General features: G+C 36.3%; 2 protein-coding genes and 3 non-coding genes across 7 annotated transcripts; 4 read left to right on the forward strand and 1 right to left on the reverse strand.

The window, feature by feature from the left end:
• Positions 1–9,409: 9,409 nt before the first annotated feature.
• Positions 9,410–9,483, forward strand: TRNAV-AAC (transfer RNA valine (anticodon AAC)). Its single transcript has one exon. It is a non-coding gene; the product is annotated as a tRNA-Val (tRNA).
• Positions 9,484–10,041: 558 nt separating this feature from the next.
• On the forward strand, positions 10,042–10,133 carry TRNAY-GUA (transfer RNA tyrosine (anticodon GUA)). Its single transcript is given in 2 exon segments — positions 10,042–10,078; positions 10,098–10,133. It is a non-coding gene; the product is annotated as a tRNA-Tyr (tRNA).
• A 711-nt stretch (positions 10,134–10,844) lies between these two features.
• LOC110805140 (dynamin-related protein 4C-like) lies at positions 10,845–13,937 on the reverse strand. The gene has a single exon (XM_022010761.2). The coding sequence runs from the start codon at positions 13,875–13,877 to the stop codon at positions 11,841–11,843; it is 2,037 nt and encodes a 678-aa protein (XP_021866453.1). The 5' UTR covers positions 13,878–13,937; the 3' UTR covers positions 10,845–11,840.
• A 3,114-nt stretch (positions 13,938–17,051) lies between these two features.
• TRNAV-AAC (transfer RNA valine (anticodon AAC)) lies at positions 17,052–17,125 on the forward strand. Its single transcript has one exon. It is a non-coding gene; the product is annotated as a tRNA-Val (tRNA).
• Positions 17,126–18,559: 1,434 nt separating this feature from the next.
• Positions 18,560–24,528, forward strand: LOC110805135 (F-box protein SKIP23-like). 3 transcript variants are annotated; one of them, XM_056827805.1, is made up of 2 exons: positions 18,560–19,929; positions 23,993–24,528. In XM_056827805.1, exons 1-2 carry the CDS (start codon positions 18,575–18,577, stop codon positions 24,033–24,035), a joined length of 1,398 nt encoding a protein of 465 aa, XP_056683783.1. In that variant the 5' UTR covers positions 18,560–18,574; the 3' UTR covers positions 24,036–24,528. The 3 variants fall into 3 exon arrangements, with proteins under 3 accessions (XP_056683783.1, XP_021866445.1, XP_021866444.1); XM_022010753.2 differs by lacking the exon at positions 23,993–24,528 and adding an exon at positions 21,549–23,029; XM_022010752.2 differs by lacking the exon at positions 23,993–24,528 and adding an exon at positions 22,122–23,028.
• Positions 24,529–25,223: the final 695 nt, after the last annotated feature.

The raw sequence follows: 25,223 nt of genomic DNA on the forward strand, positions 1-25,223 counted from the left end.
AATGCTTCGTATAACAAACAACAACGTGAAAAATTGGAAAAAAAATAAAAAAATAAAAAAAATAATCCATGGATGAAAAAAGGAGGTGACATGTGTCATCTAACAAAAACAAAATCATGGATGAAAGAAGAAGATGACACGTGTCATCTAATCATGTATGGTTATCCTTTTTAAATACTAGGTATAGATTAGGTAAATAAACAATTATAATTGTAATAAAAGAGAGTCGATATTAAAATATTTAAAAGTAAAAAAGACAAGGATTAAATGATACTATGTACTCCGTAATATATCACCAATGCGTAAGAACGATTTTCAAACAAAAAAATCGCAAACACTTTAACTAATACGTTTATCAAAATACAACTTTGACCATAATTGTCTCTAGTTTTTTTTATAAAAAACCTTAAATTTTAGTATTATGAAAGTACATAATGAAATCAATTCAACGATACTTTATTTGATGACATTTGCTTTTAATAAATTAGTAAAAATATATGGTCAAAGTTGGTATATTAATAGCAAAACTAAAAATGTTGCAATTATTATGAAACAGAGGAAATATAATAAAATAAGGGGAGAAATTTTCATAAATAGAAAGTGTATCATTCATTAAAATACGGTTCATTAAGAAAAGTGCACCAATTATTTATATCGGGAGGAGTAATAATCAATATTTATTTCTAATATAATTTTTTTTAGTAAATTCAATTCATTAATAAAAGTCATACAACATCTCCTAAAAAAACTTCGATTTTAAATTATGCATAGCTAATTGAATCAAACAAAGGAAATATGACTTCAAATTATGCATAACAAATTGAACCCAAAAAAATTTGCCTTCATTGTAATAATACAGATCGCCGAGGAGATCTTGCAATGTCATTCAGTGTCAATGACTTTTGACCTGTTTAATTAAATCGGTCAACATGACACAACACGTTTTATTAAACGGACCGTGCTAATGTTAGTGTCGATGTGTTAACTCGTTTATATTCAACACGAACATGACCAGACAAGATACATTTGTCAACTCTAATCACATATGTGAATATTAAACACCATTGTAAATGATAAATCAAGTAAAACTGTGTTGGATTCACCTCGGAATATGGTCATACTTAACCTATATGACTTAGGCCCTGTTCGGCAAAATTAGCGGTAGCGGGTAGCGGTTAGCGGTTGAGTAGCGGGTAGCGATTAAAGTAGCGAGTAGCGGTGAATAGTAGCGGGTAACGGTTAGCTATCAAAGTAGCGGCAACTAATATAAGTGTTCGGTAAAAGTAGCGGTTGATATTATAAAAATAAAAATAAAATCGAGAATATTATTTAAAACTTTATTATAAATTTGTCAAACGCTACCCGCTACCTTAAACGCTACTAATTTTAACGTTTGATAAAAGCTACCCAACCGCTACCTCAACCGCTAACCGCTACCTAAATCGCTACTTTACCAAACACTTACAAATTTTACAAGTAGCGTCTTGACTAGGTCAAAACGCTACCCGCTACCTCAAACGCTACCGCCGAACACGCCCTTAGAAAAACTACGAAGAGTAGAATATTTATTTATAATAAACTACAGCATATGATATAAAATAGAAGTTTATATGACTTAGTGAACCTATGAAGAGTAGGATATCGTATTTGTAATATAAGTAGTGGCCAACGAATAATAACGAGAACTCGAGAAGAAGAGTATTTCTGAAAAGGAGAAAGCTAAGATTTTGGAGGAACAAGACAATCTGGATGAAGATGAAAATGAAGTTAAAGTTCTTGATGGAATTGACAAAATTTTGGAAGGAGGAGGTTCAGTTGTTTTGACTCTCAAAGATCAGGATATACTACTTGCCAATGGTGATGACTTAAATGAAGATGTTGACATGCTTGAAAATGTGGAAATTACAGAGCAGAAACAGAGGATTCAAGAAGATGCTTCCACAATATGATGATGCACCTGAGGAAGAGGAAGTTGTCTTAGATACCGCTGGGCGGTTTTCCGGTGAAGAAGAAAAGAAATTGGAAGAGTTTCGCAGAAGGCTTCAAGGTCCTCCCATGAACAATCAAGCTGTAAGAATCTCATCTGAATACTACATGTTATGGGTCGTTCCGTATCGCACGTGTCGCAGTCAATTCCTACATTTAAGGAGTTGTTATCTCCACTTTATGCTTGTTGGACAAGGTCAAAGAAGCTAGCAAGGATCAAGAAAACTGTTAGAGGAAATCAAGGGATCGGTTGAGAGTATCAAGGGACAACTAACGACATTATTCTGTCTTCTATGCTTGACCTAGTACTATATAAAGATCATGAGTTTGCAATGAGAGGGCACGGCTAATCTCCATATCTAACCACTACCTTCCTCCATTTACCCCACTAATACCCATTATCCCAACTACTATTATTTAGTTGTTACTCCATGAGACATCATTTTCTACCTTAGCTTACCCACGTACATCTCACTACAAATACTCCATCTCATCAGCTATAATCATGATCTCTTCCGATATAAATACATCTTTTTCCCAACACCCCTGATACATAGTAATGACGGCCATTGTCGTATATTTATTCAATTCACAAGTACCTCTTCCTCGAGTATCCCAGTCCACTCGTACACTCCCTTTCACTTATGCCTTATTATTAGCTACATTTATATATACACGCGAAGAAACAATGTACTTGGATTCAGCAAGGCTTTTTATGCCAGTAACATAGTGGATTGGTGGACTCATGGCCACCCGCGGTTTTTATCCCTTTCGGGTTTTCCGCGTCACCATCTCTTGTCTCGTCTCTCTTTATTTTCCGTCCTTTATTTCATGTTTTTACATGCTTTATTTTATCTAGTCGTCTATGTCCCAACCAAAGGTCGTCCATACGAAATTTGGCATAAACAGTTTGGCGCCGTCTGTGGGGAGATGGCTAGATTTATCTTCAAACACATATCCACAAATATCCTCTCAAACACAATATCCGACCCACTTGGGTTCACCAATAAAGTTGTCGCCAGGCTATGGATTGTTGTCATACTTTGTCGCCACCATGAGATGGAGCTACGTCAGGGTACATGTCGTCGCCAGATCAGGTGTCGACATCAGCAGGTGTCATCGCTAGAAGTGACGCGTCTGAGTGGTCGAATTCAACCTAGATGATGCATATCGTGACAACAACGACACCAACGCTTGATGACATCGAAAATAGGCGTCACGGACCATCATGCAGATGTCACCACAAACAAGATACAATATGAGTTGTCTCGTACCTTGATAAGATCTCGAGACGATTTAATACTTGACGTCGCGAGAAGTATGGTATAAAACTCAACCCCAGTGATTTTAATTTAAACTAATATTGTTTCTAGTCCTTGTTGTCACTAAAACAGATGCGAACACGTGACGTCATCCACCAATGACATGACGTCAACATAGTTTCATCCGACGTGACCTCCACATCAGTCGACGACGTCTCCAAAAACGAAGGCGACAAATGGAGATTCAACAACAAATTGTCGGCAATACTAGATTTTGTGGCTAACTTCAGTCCAAGTATCAAATAGGAGAATTTGTAGTTGTCCTGAAGTCGCCACAGGGGAGCATATAGTATACTCTATCTCATTTAATTTTCATATAGTATACTTGATTTGCTTTTTATACAGTATACTTTGCTTGTTTTAATTTCCAAAAGCACTTTCAAATATATGCTATAAGTTGTTATCCTACTTTTTGTACTAACGTCGTCACCACTTGTCGTTTGATCATGTCGTGTCGCCAAGTATTGTCTTGTTTACAGGTATTGACGTGTCGCTTGGCTAGGTCATGAATACATCAGGCGACCGACGTTAGAATGCAGGTGACAAGGTACTGTCTTGTCTACAGATACTGACGTGTCGCTTGGCAAGGTCGTGAGTAAAGTAGGCGACCAACGTTAGAAGTGTTACACGAGGTCACGACACAACATGAGGTCACGACGACACAACATGACGCCACGACAGCAAGACGCGACCATTCTGGTTACCCCTGTGACGACAAGAAGTTTCTCGGTGTTAAACATGGTACGTAGAAGTGATTATCGAACATCTTTATTTTAACAATATATTTCTTCGTAAGTTCGCCAACAGATCGTTGATTGATACATGAATATCAATGGGGGCTAAAGGTACGAACATACTTTCGAAGTGAGTTATCTTTTATTTATAATATACACGTATTGTTGCTGCCACGTACATCGCAGATCGTGAGGGTCATCAACACAATCGAATGGTATGAGTGACTCAATTCATTTATTAATGACGTCAAAATTTTATAAACTAACACCTCATATCCTATTGAAATTTTCTCATATATCATCCGTGATAACTATTTTTCATTTACTAACGACATGCCGCGACTATACGCGTTAGTATGTATATTAATGACAACAGATTACCTTGATCATGACGGTATGCCCCGACGCCACGAGATGGCAATGACCGATGAAGTCATCGACGCCACCAGACTACCGAGAAAGCTAAGGACATCGGAATGTCGAATAATCATCATCAATGACCATGATGACACATGAGACGTTTAGAGGTAGCATCATGCTGGCACGCATTTACGGCGTCAAATATTAACGAACGTCATCATATCTGTGGCCGACTTCAGTCATGATATCTTCCCAAAGCCGTCACAGGGGGGCAAGATAGTACATACTCCCGTTCAGTTTAATATACTTGTTACAACTTTGAAATTTAACTAACGATGTGATACAATTTATTTTCATGATGATCTTGTCGTAAGATTTTGGTAACAGGTACGACGCCAAGACAAATGTACGAACACTGGGGGCTCAACCACTATCACATGTCGAAATAGGCGGATAAAGAAAAGTCATTGGGTTTCCCAAAGACGACAAGTGATAAGACGTCAACCGATTAACAAGATTGCGAGGATCAACCAATAAGTCGACCAACGTTGGAATGGACAGTGTCAAGACCAGCGATGCGTCATCATTCAACATGACGGTACGACGCCAGATGTGACGACGATGGTACAAGCGATGACAATGATCTCAGGAACGAAAACAAGATCGGCAACGAGAGGTGTCACGACATCAGGACAATGCTGTTGATTGTAGAATCATCATCAAGGGAAAGTCAACGATACGAAGTAATTTCGTTACATGAGCCCATATTAAGTAATATCTAACACTTACTTCGTGCGTTAATTAATTTATTACATTTTTTACTACACTGCGATTAAAGTTCAATTTCAGTTTTTGTTATTTGTCGCATTGAATATATATTTCCAAACGCAATTATATTATATTTATGTTTCATCTTATTCATTTGAAAATCAACGCTAACATCGCATCAAGCGAACGTCCACCTCTACCTTTTCTATTCTCTATAGATCACTTGTTAACGATATCACCAACGACAACAACAACGAACGACATCATCAGAAGACGACATCAACGAACGACGCTATCAACTACAAGCGACGACGTCTCCATGGTCATAACCCTTAAACTTATTGGATCCCAACGACGACGTGTCGCTTCTAAGCGCGACCACTACAGACGACGCAGGTACTATTTATGTGCACATAACTTCGTTCTTTGAGTACCTTACAAGTGACATTTATTACACAACGAACAATAGAGATAGCATAAACAACATTTTAAGCTAACAACGTGTATGCACCCCCGACACTCGTCCAAACGGCTAACCAATCGCCAAATATAACATAGCAAACTCACGTCTTTCCTCCTCAACACTGACGACAAACGAAGCCAACCCAGAATGCTCGAAACCTACTTAAACTACTCTTCTGAAAATCCCATAGGCTAAACTCTTCTGCCATAGACTGCGCCATTAAAACATCTTACCCCTTGTCCTCATGTTATAGGAAACCTCATAAACCTTCGACTCTTCTTGACATTCGTCATAAGGTTACTTCGAACCACCCACTTCATTCACCTGTAACTTCAACTTAGTCGCTTGCTACCTACCCTCACATGACATTACATCTGACTAAAATTATTCGACCATGTGCCCACTCGACAAGAATTCCTTCTATAAAGTTCTTCGCATGACTACGAACAAACGAAGAGGCTTATATCGCCTGCATACGATAGATATCATACAACAACGACAATAGAGGCACGCCTGTAAACATCAGATGACCGACTAAGATACAACAGTTGGCCGTGACGCCTGCAAACACCAGACGACAAGCTAAGATACAATGGTTGGTCGTGACGCCTGTAAACATCAGACGACAGGCTAAGATACAACAGTTGGTTGTGACGCCTGCAAACACCAGACAACAAGCTAAGATACAATGGTTGGTCGTGACGCCTGTAAACATCAGACGACAGGCTAAGATACAACAGTTGGCTGTGACGCCTGTAAGCATCAGACGACAGACGAAGATACAAAGTTGGCCATGACGCCAGATGCCTAACTAACATCACGTCTTAACATGTTTCCGCGCAGGTTTCATAAGAATTACATTCTATTATTTTATAAGCTAAACGGTTCTTCCACAAGATATCAGGCTTACATCAAAGATTGATAACATCGACGACGACATGAAGGCATCATTGCTTGCGTGACGACATCTGGTGACCTCGAAGATCATGAACGACACCAGAAGGCGACGTCGTTGATCAAAGATTAGATACGGAAGACGACGGACAGGTCGAAGACAATGACAGATTGGCGTCGACAGAAAATGAACGTGGTGACAGGCGTCGAAGATTATTTTCCTAACTTCCGGCTCGCTGCAATTAGGAAAATGGGGGCTATTGTTATGGGTCGTTCCGTATCGCACGTGTCGCAGTCAATTCCTACATTTAAGGAGTTGTTATCTCCACTTTATGCTTGTTGGACAAGGTCAAAGAAGCTAGCAAGGATCAAGAAAACTGTTAGAGGAAATCAAGGGATCGGTTGAGAGTATCAAGGGACAACTAACGACATTATTCTGTCTTCTATGCTTGACCTAGTACTATATAAAGATCATGAGTTTGCAATGAGAGGGCACGGCTAATCTCCATATCTAACCACTACCTTCCTCCATTTACCCCACTAATACCCATTATCCCAACTACTATTATTTAGTTGTTACTCCATGAGACATCATTTTCTACCTTAGCTTACCCACGTACATCTCACTACAAATACTCCATCTCATCAGCTATAATCATGATCTCTTCCGATATAAATACATCTTTTTCCCAACACCCCTGATACATAGTAATGACGGCCATTGTCGTATATTTATTCAATTCACAAGTACCTCTTCCTCGAGTATCCCAGTCCACTCGTACACTCCCTTTCACTTATGCCTTATTATTAGCTACATTTATATATACACGCGAAGAAACAATGTACTTGGATTCAGCAAGGCTTTTTATGCCAGTAACATAGTGGATTGGTGGACTCATGGCCACCCGCGGTTTTTATCCCTTTCGGGTTTTCCGCGTCACCATCTCTTGTCTCGTCTCTCTTTATTTTCCGTCCTTTATTTCATGTTTTTACATGCTTTATTTTATCTAGTCGTCTATGTCCCAACCAAAGGTCGTCCATACGAAATTTGGCATAAACACTACACTCATGAAGAAATGCTCAAGTTCAGGAAACCGAGGAAAAAGAAATCATTACGTAGGAAGGAGAAGAAGCTTGATTTAGATGTTCTTGAAGCAGAGGCAAGAATTACTGGATTTGGTGTTTCAAATCTTGGTTCACATGGTGATAGAAAAAGAAAGGTTGCTAATAAAGAGGAAGAAGAAAGATACGAGGTTGAGAGGCAAAAGAGTAACTTCCAAACTGCTTTTTCAAAAGCAAATGAAGCATCTAGAGCTCTTCGCATGGAGCATCAAGATGTTAATTATCCTGCAAATGAAGAAAATGATACCCTGGTTTTTGCAGAGGATCTGCAGAATTCCATGGAAAGAACTTTAAAAATAACAAAATACCGTGAAACAGGAAAATCGGATGAAACAGTAAAACGAAGAAGTGAAGGTTGCAATCAAACGGAAAAGCTGAACCTGGATCTAGATCATGGAACCCCAAAAAAACCCAGTAATCTTCTCAGTAATTGGAGAACTGGATTTAATTTGGGGAGTCCGGATCCTCTAAAGATTTATTAAAACTCTACAAGGTAGAGTTGTATCTAAACCATACATTTTAAAATCAATGACTCATATTAATGACAAAAAATAGGGGGAATTTTGGAAAGATAATATATGAACCATTGATTTTTCATCCAATGGTTGATATGCTCAAACTCTACCTTGCAGAGTTATTTCAGAACTCTAGAGGATAAAGGTCACAAGTTGCCGTAATCTTACGTGTCGCAGTTTAATTGACACATTTAGGCGCCACGTAGACTATGCGTCACCAGAATACTTTTACTACCAATTCAATATTTTTACTATGAAAATATGTAAATAAGATTATCGATATAAACAAGGAAACAAATTAGAATATTATGATTTTCATACTTTTTTGTAACATTTATAATAGATTATATAAGTTAAATATTTTAGTTTCCAATTTAAATCATGACACATAAGCATACCATGTCATCATTGTGACACGGCTTAAAGGTCGCATGTTGCGACCTTTATCATTTTTGTTTAATTTGTTACTTTGAAGGTTTTTAAGTACGAAAGGCTCCCTTTATCTCCACCACAATAGCTAGCTCTACTGTATGATTTTTACTCATACACTGATTGAGGTATATTGTATGTAAAACTGTTGAACTACCAGGTTTTGATTTTGATAAGTTTTTGAATTTTTCAATGTTAAAATAGGAATGTAATTTGGTTCTGAAGTTGATTTCTGTCGTTGAATTTTACTTATATACTGAGCCAACTGAGGTATATTGTATGTAAAGGAATCATGACTAAGTTTTGGGGATATATAGAAGCCTAGAAGGTGTAGTAATTTCTATAATAACACAGCATTCTGACAATTACCCACACCTTCAGTAGATTATAATGTTGCAATTCTTACAAATTATACTTAATCTGATAAGATTTTCTGTTTAGTTTCAGATTTTTTTTTGTAATATTGTCATAGAACCTATTGGCAGCAGATTTTGCCCCAGATTTTCTGTTATGATATAAAGGTCAATATATATACTCAATTTTTGGCTCAAAGTATTCATAATTTGGCTTCATATATCTCAGATTATTTGCTGATATATAAAGAAACCATCTGAATTTTCTTTGACGTTCCCACTTTCCAGATTTTACAGAAGGGTATTCCAATTTTAGTAACTTGGTAAAATTCCATCTAGGCCGAGTAGGAAAATACAATGCTTAGTGCCTTAGTTAACTACTTAACTCTATTGCTTTTTTCTTCTTAATTAATTCTAACAATATTCTAGTCATTAAACAATTACCATTAAATTTATTAATAATGGTTTCGTGGTGTAGTTGGTTATCACGTCAGTCTAACACACTGAAGGTCCCCAGTTCGAGCCTGGGCGAAGCCAATAAGTTTTTGTATGGTTTCTCCTGTTTTGACTGGCGACGATTTTTGCGCGCTTCATCAGTGTCAAATCCTGGAATTTGCGGTAAAACCCTAATTCTTTTTCAATTGATGTTTTTGTTTAGCTATGGAGAAAAAAAAGGGTGCGAATTCTTAAATACTTTCATATATTCGAACCCTAATTGAATTCAATTTCAATCAAATTTGCACTCTTTGATTTACAATTTATCATTATTTTGTCTTGTCCGTTTCTACCTTTCCAAAAATCCGATCGAAATTGATTGTTGTGTAAATGTGGTGAAATCTTGTTGATCCGAAACAAATTGAAACCATTTGATGTAGCTGGCATATTAGATTATCAATTTGGCAATTAATTTAGAGTTTTTAACCGAATTTTTCCAGGTTTTATTGAAATTTGTTGAATTAAAGTGTGGTAATTTGCATTTTATTTGATTGATGTCAATTAAATTGCCTGCTTGTTGTGAATTTCTATTTAGTCGAATTAGTAATTGGAATTAGGTAATGAAAATCTGTGATGTTTGAGTTTGGGATTTGTAAAGAGCCGACCTTAGCTCAGTTGGTAGAGCGGAGGACTGTAGTTGTTTGTTCAACAGATTAATCCTTAGGTCGCTGGTTCGATTCCGGCAGGTCGGACTTTCCTTTTTGTGTTGTACTTCTTCTTTCTCCCTGGTGTTGTACTGTTTGTGTTGTACTAAGAAGTTGACATTTTACAACTTATCCTTATGTGTAGTCATTGAAATATTACTAGATTCCTTATTTGAATTGTTAGTTTGCTTAACAAAACCTATTGTACGATTGGATTTAATAATTGCTGAACCGAGGTGACCTGACCTTAGCTACGTTGGTAGAGCAGAGGACTGTTAATCTGTTATTGGCTACAGATAATCTTTAGGTCGCTGGTTTGATTCTGGCAGCTCGGATTTTGGTTATTCTGACAATGTTTCTAGTTTAATTTAGCCCAACATTAAATGCATCCCAACAAAAACTCGTGATACTGAGAATCTGTAACATATTTGAGCTCGTTCCAAGGGATCAGGGGTTGGCTAGCTTGCCTCATTTCTTTCATATCTGAGACTGACGAATGTCTCCCATATTCCGATGGGAAGACATTGGTTTTACTATGGCCATCTTGTTATGAATTGTGATATAGTACAGACCTGTAATATGAGAATGGGGGTGGGGGATGAATGAAAACAACTTAATAGATATTTGAATAGTATTTCCAGTTTCTTGATTAGAATGGAGGGCTAAGTACATGACTTACCAGCTGGGGAGCATGGATATTAAATTTGAGTTGTCTGAAGATTCTGAAATCTAAAAACACCTTATAGGATAGTTCAGAAATCTTCATCAGGAGTTAAACGGGTTAATTATTGTTTTAGTTGTGAGAGAATATCAGAAGACTCAAAGTTGCAGAAGTCATTGTGCTTTCAGTTTTACAAGCTTCTGTAAATGTGAGAAGAATCCATTGTTTATGTGGGGATGATTTCTTAGTGTAGTATAGAAAGTTAGAAACCTCCGCATTTGAAAGTTAAATGCTGTAAACCCAAACTAGTGTTAAACTTGCAGCACATACAGATGATTTTTTTAGAGGCTTTGTGCACATAACACCCACTTGCCGTTCTCTTTTCTTCTGGCCGACTTGGAAAGGAAAACTGGTAACTTCCACAGAAATAAAATACGTAGAATCTACTTGGGGATGTGGATGAAATCTAGGGTCATTGCCATTTATAGAGACAGAAAGGTCAATGTGAAATTCTTTGTTGTTAAGAAATTAAGAAGAAACTTTTTTGCTGTGAAAATACCAAAGAATATTGACCAACTGTTTCATATATTGAAGGGTTTTGTCCTCTGTAAGATTGTAACCATCTTATCTACATGTCATATAGTAGATTTTTTTTTTCCTTTTCAATACTTAATCAATGCGAGTTATTTTTTGTCTTGCACTTGTTTGACAAATAGGATCTGTTGCATCAAATTTGATTTGTGTACCATTAATTTTCGGTTGGTTGAGTTTGGATGCTGTCAAATTTAGGTGTGATCAACATCACAATGTTGCTGGTTGACATCTGTGTTTTGCGTGAAATGTTTTACAAGCATTTGCAACATATGAATAACTTCTGAACAGCATAAGAAAACTAACATAAGCTATTGATGCCAAAAGGTGCTGCTAAACTGCAGACGTTAATACACATAAAACCACAAAACCTACCAACAAATACGACACAATGTCACACAAAACAACCCTTTCCACAAAACCTACCAACAAAAACGACACAAATGTCACACAAAACAACACTTTTCTGATCCCTGATTTTGATCAGAAAGAACTAATTTGACCTAAAATGATTCTATGTCAGCAATCTTGTCCAAGATTGTCGATACAACATCTTTAGACTCTTTCAGCACTTGTATACTCTTATTGAGCTTGTCTCTCTTGCTTGCCACAGCAGGAGACTCTTCCAGCATCCTGTCAGCGCTTCCCCCGTATGGACCCATCAATTCGCCCACAAACTCATACTCCAATTCCTTATTTACCAAATTTTGAATACTAAACACCAAATGAAGAGCCGTAGAATCCACCAACCTATTCAAAACAATTCTCCAATATGATTCTATTCGCATCTTCATATCAAATGCTTGCTTTGCTAGGTGCTTGTAGTCTTTCAAATGCTCTAATTCAACCTCACCAAACCCTTCAAGCTCCATACCAGTCACCTTCGCACCCCAATAGTCTGTTTTGCCTTCCACAATACTCATAAACTTGTCTTGATTCAACATAAGCCGATTCCAAACAGATAGGTAATCCGGATTACAAGTATAATCAGAATACATCTCCATTTGCACAATCTCCTTAACACGAGCAACAGACTGATCCTTCATCCTAGAAATCAGATTACCGGCAGCTCTTTTGCTGAAGCTCTGAAGGAGTGGGTATTTTTCAGAATGTCCTTTTCCTACTTTAATCACTACACCCTCAATGTATCCCCAGACTTCAGTCACAAAATCAACCGGTGTTTGTGATATTCCCTTCACTTTCTTCTGCAATGCAGTGAGAAAAGCCCATCGGGAAAGGAAATTCGGCAACCCAACTCCTTTAGCTTCTTCAAGAACTCGAATCTCTTCCATTAGGAAACTACCTGATTTATTATTAACATCATTTTCTTTTGATTGCATTAGCTTCGAGAACCCACCTATCATCTCATTCAAACGAGCTGTGCAATGCATTCTCGTATCATCAGGGTACTCCTCGTACTCTCCTCGGATTAAGATCTTCCTTAATGATTCCTTCACCGATCCCACAATATGCATGAACACCGCCATAGCTTCTTCCATCGAGGACAATCCACGTGGAATGTTATTCAATTCAACACCATAGACATTCAACTTTTCATCGATCTTCTTGACAATGTTAGGCAAAGTCTTGGAAATTATGTTAGCTTGTATCTGAACCAACTTCTGAGCTAACACAGGTACTCCCACAATTGACTTATCAATCCTTGACAACAAAGGGTGAGACTGAAACAGCCTCATCTCCTCCAACCACGCTTCCTCATACGTTTCCTCCCCTATCCTGTTCCGTACACACACGTACCCTAGACCAATACTGACATCATCATTCGTCAACTTCTCTAACAACCCTTCTGGAGCCTTATCAGGTTTTGTGACAACAGCAAGTGTCCTCTGCCCAGTTTTATCCACAGCCTGTGACATCATAATCGACTCACAAGTCGAAAAATCAACCGTTGCAGATAAAACATTCAGAATAATACTCTCTTCAGGAGTAATATACTCCATTATAATATCCCTAATCTGCTCATAAACATTTTCTGGTTGTCCACGTACCGGAACCCGAGTTATCCCAGGAAGATCAACCATGGTCAAGTCAGGAACACCTTTTTTCCTAACAACAAGTGTTATAGGTGTATTAGATATCCCCTTACCATTCCCTGCAATTTCTTGAGTAGCAGAGTTAATAGCCTCAGAAACATGAGCTTCATCAGTCTGTATGACTTTACCCATGTACTCAAGGTAGAGAACAGGTTCTGGGTTAGAGTGGTGTTGTAGGCACATAATAAGTGGGACCCTTGTACATATTCCATGACCCCTAGGAAGGCTGATTCCGGCTAAAGACTCAAGCACACTTGATTTTCCTGATGATTGGTCGCCTATTACGACAATTGTAGGGAGTTGAATGCCTTCGTCTGTTGCTTTAAGCTTTCTGAGCTTGTCAACTGCATCAAGTAGTGGACGAATGCGGTCATTGTAGGAAGATATAAGTGGTGGTGTGACATTATTGGTGTAGGATGGAATGATCAACATACAGAAGAATGGTATTAGTAGGTAAAAAAAGTACAAAGGATTTCTCTGTGTCATTTTTTATGGCAGGAAGTAAGTAAGGATGTTAACTGAAAATCTGAAATTGTGATCTGATTTGTTTTTATAGGAGAGTAGAAGACTAGGAGTTGAAACGTTGCACGCAGTTCAAGTATAATGCTCTGTAATCTGTATAGTGCATGAAACAGAGAGTTGCCCTTAAGTAGCTTTGGTAAGCTAAACGTCACAGTAAAGTGTGCCAACTTTAGTAAGTTAACGTCCTTAATTCCTGTGGCCTTCTTGAAACTCTTCGAACTAATGTACAAATGTGCCAATTTTAGTGACTGTCAAATACTTTCGGGAGATGATAGAAATACACAAAGCCACAAAGGTGTGTAATTGCATACCACCACTTAAAAATATGTCACCTCACTCTTAAAAGATTCATCTCTTATGGCAAATTTTAAACCGAAATTTGAAATGTCGTTTAAAATTTTAATTTTTGAATTTGAAATTTGTTTTAACTTCCCAACAATCAGTAATTAACTATTATAGTATCCGGGCGATGCACAGTTTATGATCAAAATATTAATTTTGCATGAAATCTAAACTATAGTTATATACAATTGTTATCTAAATAGATTTTATACATATTCTAATTAACTATGGATAAATATGTTACTTTCCCATTTCGTGTCTTATTTTATTAAAAAAATGTAATCAATCAATATGCATATGGGCTCTTCTCTGAAGGAAAAATGGCGCAAAATCCAAATGTACCACACTTGAAGAAAATTTGTAGGAGACCCTCATATTCAACCCAAAAATTATTTTGACCCTCGTTCATCACTCATGCATGTCGATCAAACATAAAGTTATTTTCAACCATCTTTACTTGGATAATATAATCATACCACTAATACTAAGTACATCATCTACTCCGTTACTCGATCAATTAACACTTTCCCACACCATCTTCTTTATCCAGGTAAAGATGACTCCAAATCAAGGCGTGTGCGGAGGATGGTCCCTTCACTTTCATACTCGCCTAAAAAGGTCATTTCCATCCCCGCTACCTACGATAGTGTATAGTACTCATCCCCATTCAACCCTAATCCCTGCCTCGCATGATACAAAATAAAATTCATCTCCGCTCCTTCACCACCCAGGCATCCACACAGCCACACAAGCCTCAAACTCACCCCTAAATCCAACAAATTTTATTTTGTTTTGGTATGAGATTTTTGGATTTTAAAATATTGTTCTTGTCTATGATTTAATTTGGTTGTATGCTTAGAGTGATTGAGTAAATAAACAGAATATATAATATGTAGGTTAGTAGTGAAAAGATGTAAATATATTCATAATCAATTAGATGAAGGATAAGTTGGGTAGGCAGTTTCAGTCTAAGACTCTGTTCTGTTCATTTTTTTCCCTTTATTCATAAAAATAAGTCTAGATAAGTTCACATAAGTTCAGATAAGTTCGGGAAAATAATGGCTGGCTTATTATAATTTATAACTAAAATAAGTTTTGATAAGTTCTAATAAGTCCAGGTAAGTTTAGATAAGATAAGTTCATAAAAATAAGTGAAAATTAAGTGAATATAACGCACCCTAAGATCCATCATCGCTCGAAGGACACATTTCTTGAAAGAAAATAATCCGGTGGACACATTTTAACGTGGGGTATTGATATAAAAAGAAAATAATCGCAAGCAAAACATTTAGAAATATGATAGTAAAATTTAGATTTGTGAAGGAGTAAGAAAGTAAGACAATTTCTTCTTTAGATTACGATAATAAAATATTTTAAAAATTAACAAAATTAATTCATACTCCGTATATGACTATAAAACATAGTCCACAAATTGTAGAATTTGGTTTAAGTCATATTTTTCATAGTATTTTGAGGAAGCACAGCCTATTTTATGTACTTGGTAATATACATTTATTTCATTTTATACATACAACAATAACTACAACAACAAAGCAAAGGTCTTAAAATGATTTGGGGTTGGCTAACATGAATCGACATAGGAGATCGTAAATATGACCAATCAAATAAGAAAGAACGGGAACTAATTAAAGAATAAACAAGGAAGGATCGGAAAGTGAAAGTAGAATAAGAGGTAAATTTATATATTACAGAAAAAATATTACAAGGGATAGTAAAAAATAAAGTTGAAAACGAGAAAATCAATACCTAGTATTTAAAAAACATAACCATCTCAATTTCAAGGACACATAAGCAACATCATTTTGAAGACATGTAGCGGACACGTAAGGAACAACATTTTGAAGACACATGGCTTTCAATCCTCCATTTCAGCTTCTATAACCTCCAAATTTAATTCAATTTAATTCAATGAAGTAATGAATTAATTTCTTCAATTCCTAATCTTCTCCTCTTCTCCCTCCACCTCCCCTTACAAATTCAACATCCCTTATAAGTACCTCATTTGCAGATACTCACTTGGATTGCATTTCTCATCCCAAACTATCAAGGCACAATTGAACGTTGTCGGGTGCCTCAAGATCTCTGGTGACTTTCTATCTCTTTCACTCTATTTTAAGTTGAATTCCATTTATATGTATATATGAACAGTTGATATTTTTACTACTGGTTCATAATTATTATTGACATCAATGTGCAGAATTCAGCAATAAGATATTCTATCAAAGGATTGGATTATAAGGTGAAAATGGACCATGTTAAACAAGGGGGTGATGAAAGACTGTTTTAAATTTTTGGAAAATGGTTTCAGTTATGAGAGACTATTTTCTACAATTTTAGACAGCAAAATTATTGATCCATCTTAGATGAAACCATTCTTTTGCGGGTTTAAATTGGCATTCTCTTTGTAAATATATGCATTCGTAGGTGGATTACCGTATTTTTTTATTTTAAGCATTATAATAGCAGCTTGTATAATTGGGCTTCATGTAGTTTATCATTTGTTTGAAAAATTGTAGTTTCTCCCTCAAAAAAATAGTTTCAAGTTTCAAGTGAGTAAAAGCCCGTGCGAAGAACGGACACAAAAGCTAGTTAAAAAGAAAAAGTATTACAAGGGATCGTAGATACATGCATTGTATTGAATTGCATGCAACGTTCCAACTTCTATCAAATTCATACTCCGTACTCCGTACTCTGTAGTTCTGTACCTTAGTAACCTCCTAGTGTACCCAAGTTTCATGTACATAAAGTAGAAGATGACAGAGATAGATCAGTAATGGTTTCGTGGTGTAGTTGGTTATCACGTCAGTCTAACACACTGAAGGTCCCCAGTTCGAGCCTGGGCGAAGCCATTTTTTTCCCGAATTCTGAAATACTATCATATATTCACCTTAATTTAATTTAATTCAATTTCAATCAAATGTACACTCTTTGATTTACAATTATCATTATTTTGTTATTGATTGTTAATCAAAGAGCGTCCTTGAGTAATGTAACTTTATTTCTCGAATAAAATCACTTATATCTTTGGTCGGATTCACTTTTATCTTTATTATGGGTTACTTTTTATCTTGAGTGAGTTATATTTTTCACATTTTACGCGTTAGGTTGGATGTACAATAAAATACCGTAGATCACAAGCACACAAATTTTTTTGATTCACTAAAAATATGTTTATGTTGTACGCGCGGGGTATATGATAAGATTTCACTTAAATACTTTGTATATTATCTGTCAATCTAAGGTGTAGTTTTCGCCAAAATATTTTAATTTATTTTACTTTAAAAAAAATCACATAAACATTTTCAGGAAACTAAGATAAAAATGAAGTAAAAATATGATTCAGTTAACATAAATGTTAGTACATATATTATTGGAGGAAATCTGAATCAATATTATTTTTCCTTTACGATATGATTTATTTATGTGTATTGTTAATAATATAATACATGGTAAGTACGAATGTTAATTAAAAAAAATAATACGTTGTAAATAGACTTACATTAGAAGTCCATCTGTCAAAATTGTACTCAATTCAAACTATGTTGCATTTGACCGACTCAGTTATGCTCGGATTTTTTTTCTAAACTCAGTCTTGGGTCAGCCATTCGTGTTTGGTTAACTTTGTTAGATCGATCTACATACAAGTACACAACTAATCATTAACTTTGTATTATAATATGCAAATTTATTTCATTTGAATATTTTTCTACACAACTTTGAATTTATATTTTTTTCATAATATCCTTTATATTTTCACGTTTTTTAAAATCACGAGTCTTTTATTTAGTTACTATTGAAAAAATCTATTACTATATACTAAAAGAGACACCAGAAATGACACGTGTCAATTCCTGGTGCGATTTTTTCCGCCAAAATCCACTTTTCAAACTGTTTTATTTTATTTTTATATTCTCTACTTTTTTTATAAACTATTTATGTATGGAAACAAAATTAGTTTATAAATTATGGCAATAATAGATTCGACGTAATAATAATTATTCTAAATTGGTAATATTTTAGTCAAATCGCTATATTAATAATGGAAAATATATCACTCAATATTTTGGTCAAATTACCATTATTAACATTTTAAATATGCACATTAGATGAATATATTTAAACGACAATGTTAAAAATGATATAACTATTCAGTAGTTTGGGAGATATTCGATTAAATATTTTGTGAAAAAAAAAGATCAAAATCCGTGCGTGCACGAAATTTAATCTAGTTATTTTAATAAACCAGTACTCCGTAAAAGATTTAGTCAAATAGTTTTAGAATCACGAGACCTCTAGTTATGGGAGAAAGAGGAGGAAGAGTGAAAAGAAGAAAGCAAACGGTGGTTGATTGGTCGGCCCTCCCACCGGAGCTTCTATCTGAAATCGGAAAACGCCTGCAATTCCGATTAGACTTGCTGAGATTCCGGTCAGTTTGCAAGCCATGGCGCAATTCTCTCTCCTCAAAATCAAAAGAAAAAGTTAAGGCTTTTACAATCCCTGAACCTCCATTACTCTACCCCTTCGTTTATTCAAAAAAGCGAGAACGCCAAATTTCTTTTATACTAACAGAAAGAACCGTATATACACTTCACCCCAATGAATCCCAAATCCACTGTCGGAATAAGTGTGGGAGTTATGGATTGGGAAATTGGTGTTCTCCATTGATTGCTGAGTTTGAGGAGATTCTTCCTAAAAGGTTTGTTCCTCACCAACTAGCTGCGAGGTGTAGTTTTAGAAATTTCTCTAAGGTGAAAAATATGCTTGATTTTAAAGTTTGTCCAATTTCTAAGTTTTATGGCATTGTTGCTGCTAATCATAAACAAGGGTTTCAATTTTCAAATGGTTATTTGGATGTTGATAAAGTAGTTGTTGTAGCTGATTATAATTATGTTAGTATTAATTATCCTATGAGTAGTGATGATGATGAGAATAATAATGTTATTGTGGGTGCCCTTTTAGCTGGAGGGAAAGTTGGATTGTTGAGGTTATTAGGGTCTGAGTTAGACCCTGATCCTATAGGATGGAGGGTAATTAATTATGGGGAGGATGATAAAGACTTTAGGTTTGATGATATTGTCAATTTGGGAGGCAAATTGTGTGTTATTGACTCTAAAGGAAGAGCCTTTACAGTAGATATTTGTTCATTGGAATTAACTCAAATTGCAGTACCACCACCTCCTATTTGCAACATGGATGGGGAAGGGATTCTATTGCTTCAAAGGAGGAAGCGATTGGTAGAAGATTCCGGTAGCTTATATTTGCTTGTCCCTTTTGGATATGAAAAGTGTTGGGTACTTGAATCTCGAATCAAAGTTTACAAATTAAGGGTACAAACCAGAGATTGGGTTGAGGTTGTTAGTTTGGGTGATCTATCTCTTTTTGTGGGCTATGATTTTTCTTTTGCTGCCTCTGCTAGTAATGTCTTCACAAAGGCGGAGGGCAACAGGAACTGCATTTTTTTTGCCAGAACGAGTTTTCCGCACTATAACAAGTGCATTACTGTTGACTTTAAGGAGGATCTTCTATTCGAAGGATTGCCCTTCAACCTTCAGGTTGGAGTGTTTGACTTGCCAGATGGTACCAACTTCAGGTTGGCTTCTGGTCAACGGCGTCCTGAGATAACGTACAACCTTCCATGTTGCCTTGTTCATAGGTATTTCCATGGTTTCCCTTTTTTACTTTCAACTTCCCTACATGATCCTGCATTGTCATTTGTTATGTGCAATGTGTATAGCATGTTGGTTAGCTTTTACTTTTCTGTTCAGAACTTTTATTTTTGATAAAGAAATAGAGTCAGCGTCATCTTCTCCAATCTCCACAACTATAGAGTATATATACACTGTTCTTAGCTTCAAAAACCAAATACTCCACTATGCATAAGATACTTGAACCTAAAATGGTTGTCTGTGTTAAAATTCTGCATCATGGTGCAAGAATATCAGATAGCAACACTGTTGGATGCTACTTTAACTCTATTGTAGTACTGTTGAGTGTTCCTCTTACCTTGATTTATTCTCTTAGATGCTTGAAAGAAATGTGCACATATGATAAATTGATAACACTGTGCCCAATTGGGTCCGTTGTATAAGATCAATAGCCCTTTGACAATCCATCTTGTAGTTTTCCCGTATTGCGCACAATATTCCTTCTTTAATACCAGCCAGCTCCACTTGCAACGAATTAAGGGTGTAAGTCTGTTTTTGAAACCACTGCAACCAGTTACCTGCAAAGTCCTTGATGGACAGCTAGAGTTGATAAATGATGCATCCACATACACATGATCAAACCCCATACAGTGAGTTATACTTTGGTGGGTAGCAACTGGTTTTCCTATTGTTATGGGGGTATTCCTAGCAGCTAGGAATTCTTGGGCTAGCTTGATGGCTTTATCTATGAGAATATGGGAGGCTTGAACATCTATAGCGCGCATTAAACAACTGGTTGTTACGTTGCTTCCACAATTCAAAACACACAAGAAAAGAGCACATTACACTTTATCCCCCTCTAATGTCATGGTTTCCTAAGTTGACACTAACCCAAGAACTAATACCCCCTTCCCCCCATACTTTGGTCAGTATTCAGACACTCCCAAACCCCCTTAGCAACTGAGCAATCGCGCATTACATGGATGGAAGTTTCCACCTTTTGGTCACAAGTAGGACAGAATGGGTCATCAACAATACATCTCGTGTGGAGCAAGTGACGGTGGGGGATTCTATCCAACCTAACTTGGCCATGGCTATGGTGTTCATGGTTCTATGACTCCTAATACCAAGGCCACCATTTTCCTTTGGCCGGAAGGTCGTGTCCTTGCCTACAAGATGGATTCTATTTCTGCCCTCAACTTCACCCCATAATAAATTATTACAAATTTTATCTAGGTCATTAAGGGTGGAGATGGGAAGAAACGCAGCTTGCATATAGTAGGTAGGAATGGTATTAAGATGAGTGTTCCTCTTACCTTGATTTATTCTCTTAGATGCTTGAAAGAAATGTGCACGTATGATATCAGGTCAATACAACCAGAATCAGGGAAACAAATTGGGATTGAAAGGGGAGGAAGAACATAACAGAAAGTAGAATAGGTTTCCAGTCAATGTCAAAGCTAACTGAATGCACAATTTGTATTGTCAATCATATCACATAGGACTATAGGAGTATTCACACTCATGCTGGGCTATTTACATTGTCAACTGTATCCCATTAGTAATGCGCTCCAATTCTTTGCATTGATTTAACCAAACATTGCCTGATTATGCCTGTTGCTTTCAGTGAATTGGTGTATGATTTATATTTTACAAATCTGTCTAATCTCGAGGGAGTCAAAATCGCAGCCAGGCATGTATTATGAACGGATTTTTCATGAAATACCCCTCAATTTTCACGAAATTCACCAAATGCCCCTCGACTTTCAGAAATTCACCAAATGCCCCTCGACTTTCAGAAATTCACCAAATGCCCCTCACCTTTAATATAATACCCAAACTACCCTTACACTTAACAGACGTTAAGTCTCCGTTAGCATGACTTTACTATTTTGCCCTTATTTTGTTTTTTGGAGCCTTAACCTTTCCCTACCACCCTGCTGACTGCTCCTCTCTCTCTCCCCCTTGTTCTTCCTTATTCATCAACCTTAACTGCATCCATTAATCACTGGAAAACACCCAAAAACTTCTGAAGGTTTCGGATAAATTCGTCAGTCCTGTCTTCAATTATTCCTCAAAGCAAAATCAATTCTTTTGAAACCCAAAACCAACAATAAACTTCTGGAAAACCCATCTTTAATCCCCCAATTTTCTTCAGAAATTATTTTATGCTTCCCGGCGAATTTCTTGGGGGTTTCAGGAATTGCGGCTGGAGGCTCGGAAATGGGTTTAGCGGTGACAGGAGGAGTGAGGAAGACGGTTTATGGGTCGATCTTACCTATCGACGGTGGCGGATGCGGCGGCTTTGTTGGGTTCTGTGACTATCGATTAGGGTGGAGGTGGGTCCAAAGGTCCAATTTTTGCCTTTGCTTAGATGCGTGGAGGTGGGTCCAAATGTCCAATTTTTGAAGATGGTCCCAATTTTGACATGGTATTCAGATATTCCATGGCCGTGAGCCCGTGATGGAGTTGTCCCGCTTTCTAGGAGATCACATTTGCGATCTGAGAATTTGGAGATTAATCCCCCTGCACCTATGGAAAAATCAAAAGAAAAAATCTCATTAGTTTGGTTGTCGAAGATCCATTAGCAATGCAAAATATCAAATACAATTCAAAAGTTGCTGATGAAGAGAGACCGAAATTCGTAAGTTGGGTAAATCATGTTGTGGATGAACATCAAGGTCCTTATATAAATGAATTCAAGGTTGTTTTTGATCTGGATAATAGTTTCCAATATGATATTGATAAATGGGTGGATTATGCAATAGCCAAACGAGCAAAGAAGCTGCTAGTGTTACACTTGAAACCACCAGGGGCGTATTATCAACAAGAACAAAAGCGTTATACTTTTCCAGATGAATATTGTAAGGCAACCACTTTTGGTTTCAGGAACGCTATTACATCATTGAGTCTAAATGACGTGAATATAACTTCAGAAATGGTTGAAAGCCTTATTAAGAATTGCCTGTTTCTTGAGTACCTTTGCATTGAAGAGGCGCCATATTTATCCTGCATTAGATCAGTTTCTTCTTCTTCATTGAAACATTTACAATCGCACCTATGGAATAAAATGATGGACGTGGGTTTGAATCATGGATTCTCTATAAAACTATGTTTGATTAAGGACCTTTGTCTGTTTTTGGGGGGGGGGGGGTATGTTCATTTGCATACCATGTGGGAACGTGGAAATGTCAAAATGAGCAAATTCCCATCCCTATCCACCCCAACAAAGTGATTTCCAGTTACCACATACACGACTAATAGCATATTTCCACAACTTCTAAGCTGCTAATGTCGTTTGAAGTAAACAGCGTGAGAGATTGTGCATCAAAATTGTTCTTTAAAAATATAAGTATTTGGTGAATTATTTTCCAACAAAGAGGTATTTGGTGAAATTAGTATTAAAATAGGGGTATTTGGTGAATTTGAAAATTGGCTAACGGAGCACTAACGGCGCGTCATTAGTAAGGGTAGTTTGGGTATTATATTAAAGGTGAGGGGCATTTGGTGAATTTCTGAAAGTCGAGGGGCATTTGGTGAATTTCGTGAAAATTGAGGGGTATTTCATGAAAAATCCGTATTATGAAATACATGCCATGAGCTTGTTTGTAATTTCCCAGCCATTTTGAAATTGTTGAATAGTCAACCCCATTTGCCAACTTGGATCCTGTTACTGAGGTGTGTTTGCCAACGTGCCATCAATAATCATTAAAATGAATACCATATAGAAAAATTGAGTACCAATTTTGTAATATGAATACCATTTAAAAATATTTAGCACCATTTTTGTGATATTAATACCACTTTATTAAATTTAGTACAAAACGAGTACCATTTGAGGAAAATGAATTTCATTTAGAAAAAGTTTAGTACCATTTTTGTAATACCAATACCATTTTTCTAATAATAAAACCAACAAAGGTAGGAAATGAATTTGCCAACTCAGACTCTCCACATCATCACCCGTTACAATTATTTACTGTACCGTTTTTGTTTTCCCCCCAAAACCATATTTTATTTACTTTTATCTTTTCTTTTTGGGGCTGACATGTTTTTGCAAATACATGCCAGGCATGTATTTGGACTTCCTCGTCTAATCTCTAATGTAATGTGACTCATTTTTCCTGGCCGAATTGGCTGGATTTTAAAAAAAAGCTAATTTCTGGTGACTGGTGGCAACATTAGCTTTGAAGAATACATTTTGGAACTTCTCTCTTGGGCCTTGGCATGTGGATGCTGATGAGCGTCAAACTATCAGTACTTGGTGTACAATTCTTTTTTTTTTTTTTTTTTTTAAAGGGACTATATTTACATGTTGATAAAAATAAGTTTTTGAATTAAAAGGACTATGACCGTATGATAAACATGGTAACAAAGACATTCTTCCAGTGCCCCATGAATGTGTTTCATCATTTTTTTTTTTTTTTTGATAAGGAAAGAAAAACCAAGTTAAACCCTTTGAATGGGCCAACCTAAAGCATCCTTACGGATGATGAGGGAAAGAGAATGGTCAAAAGGCAAAAATCACAACGACATAGAATTACAAGAAGTTCCTTTTACCGCCATAAAATCCGCCGCTTGATTAGCTTCCCGATAACAATGGTTGATCATAAAACATTCGACCTTGGCTAGGGTTTACAAGAATGTGTTTCATCATGAATCTCACACTTACTGTTTAATTATTTTTAGGGGTGAGTTTGAGCTACACAAGCCTCAAACTCACCCCTAAATCCAACAACTTTTATTTTGTTTTGGTATAAGATTTTTGGATTTTAAAATATTATTCTTGTCTATGATTTAATTTGGTTGTATGCTTAGAGTGATTGAGTAAATAAACATAACATATAATATGTAGGTTAGTAGTGAAAAGATGTAAATATATTCAAAATCAATTAGATGAAAGATAAGTTGGGTAGGCAGTTTCAATATAAGACTCTGTTATGTTCACCTTTTTCCATTTATTTTTAAAAATAAGTCTAGTTAAGTTCAGATAAGTTCGGAAAAATAAGGGTTGGCTTATTATAATTTATAACTAAAATAAGTTTTGATAAGTTCTAATAAGTCCAGGTAAGTTCAGATAAGATAAGTTCATAAAAATAAGTGAAAATTAAGTGAATAGAACGCACCCTAAAATCCATTATCCCTCAAAGAACACATTTCTTGAAAGAAAATAATCCGGTGGACACATTTTAATGTGGGGTATTGATATAAAAAGAAAATAATTGCAAACAAAACATTTAGAAATATGATATGGAGTAGTAAAATTTAGATTTTGTTAATTTTTAAATTATTTTATTATCGT

Source organism: Spinacia oleracea, chromosome 4 (assembly GCF_020520425.1).
Source record: "Spinacia oleracea cultivar Varoflay chromosome 4, BTI_SOV_V1, whole genome shotgun sequence".
Classification (NCBI taxonomy): domain Eukaryota; kingdom Viridiplantae; phylum Streptophyta; class Magnoliopsida; order Caryophyllales; family Amaranthaceae; genus Spinacia; species Spinacia oleracea.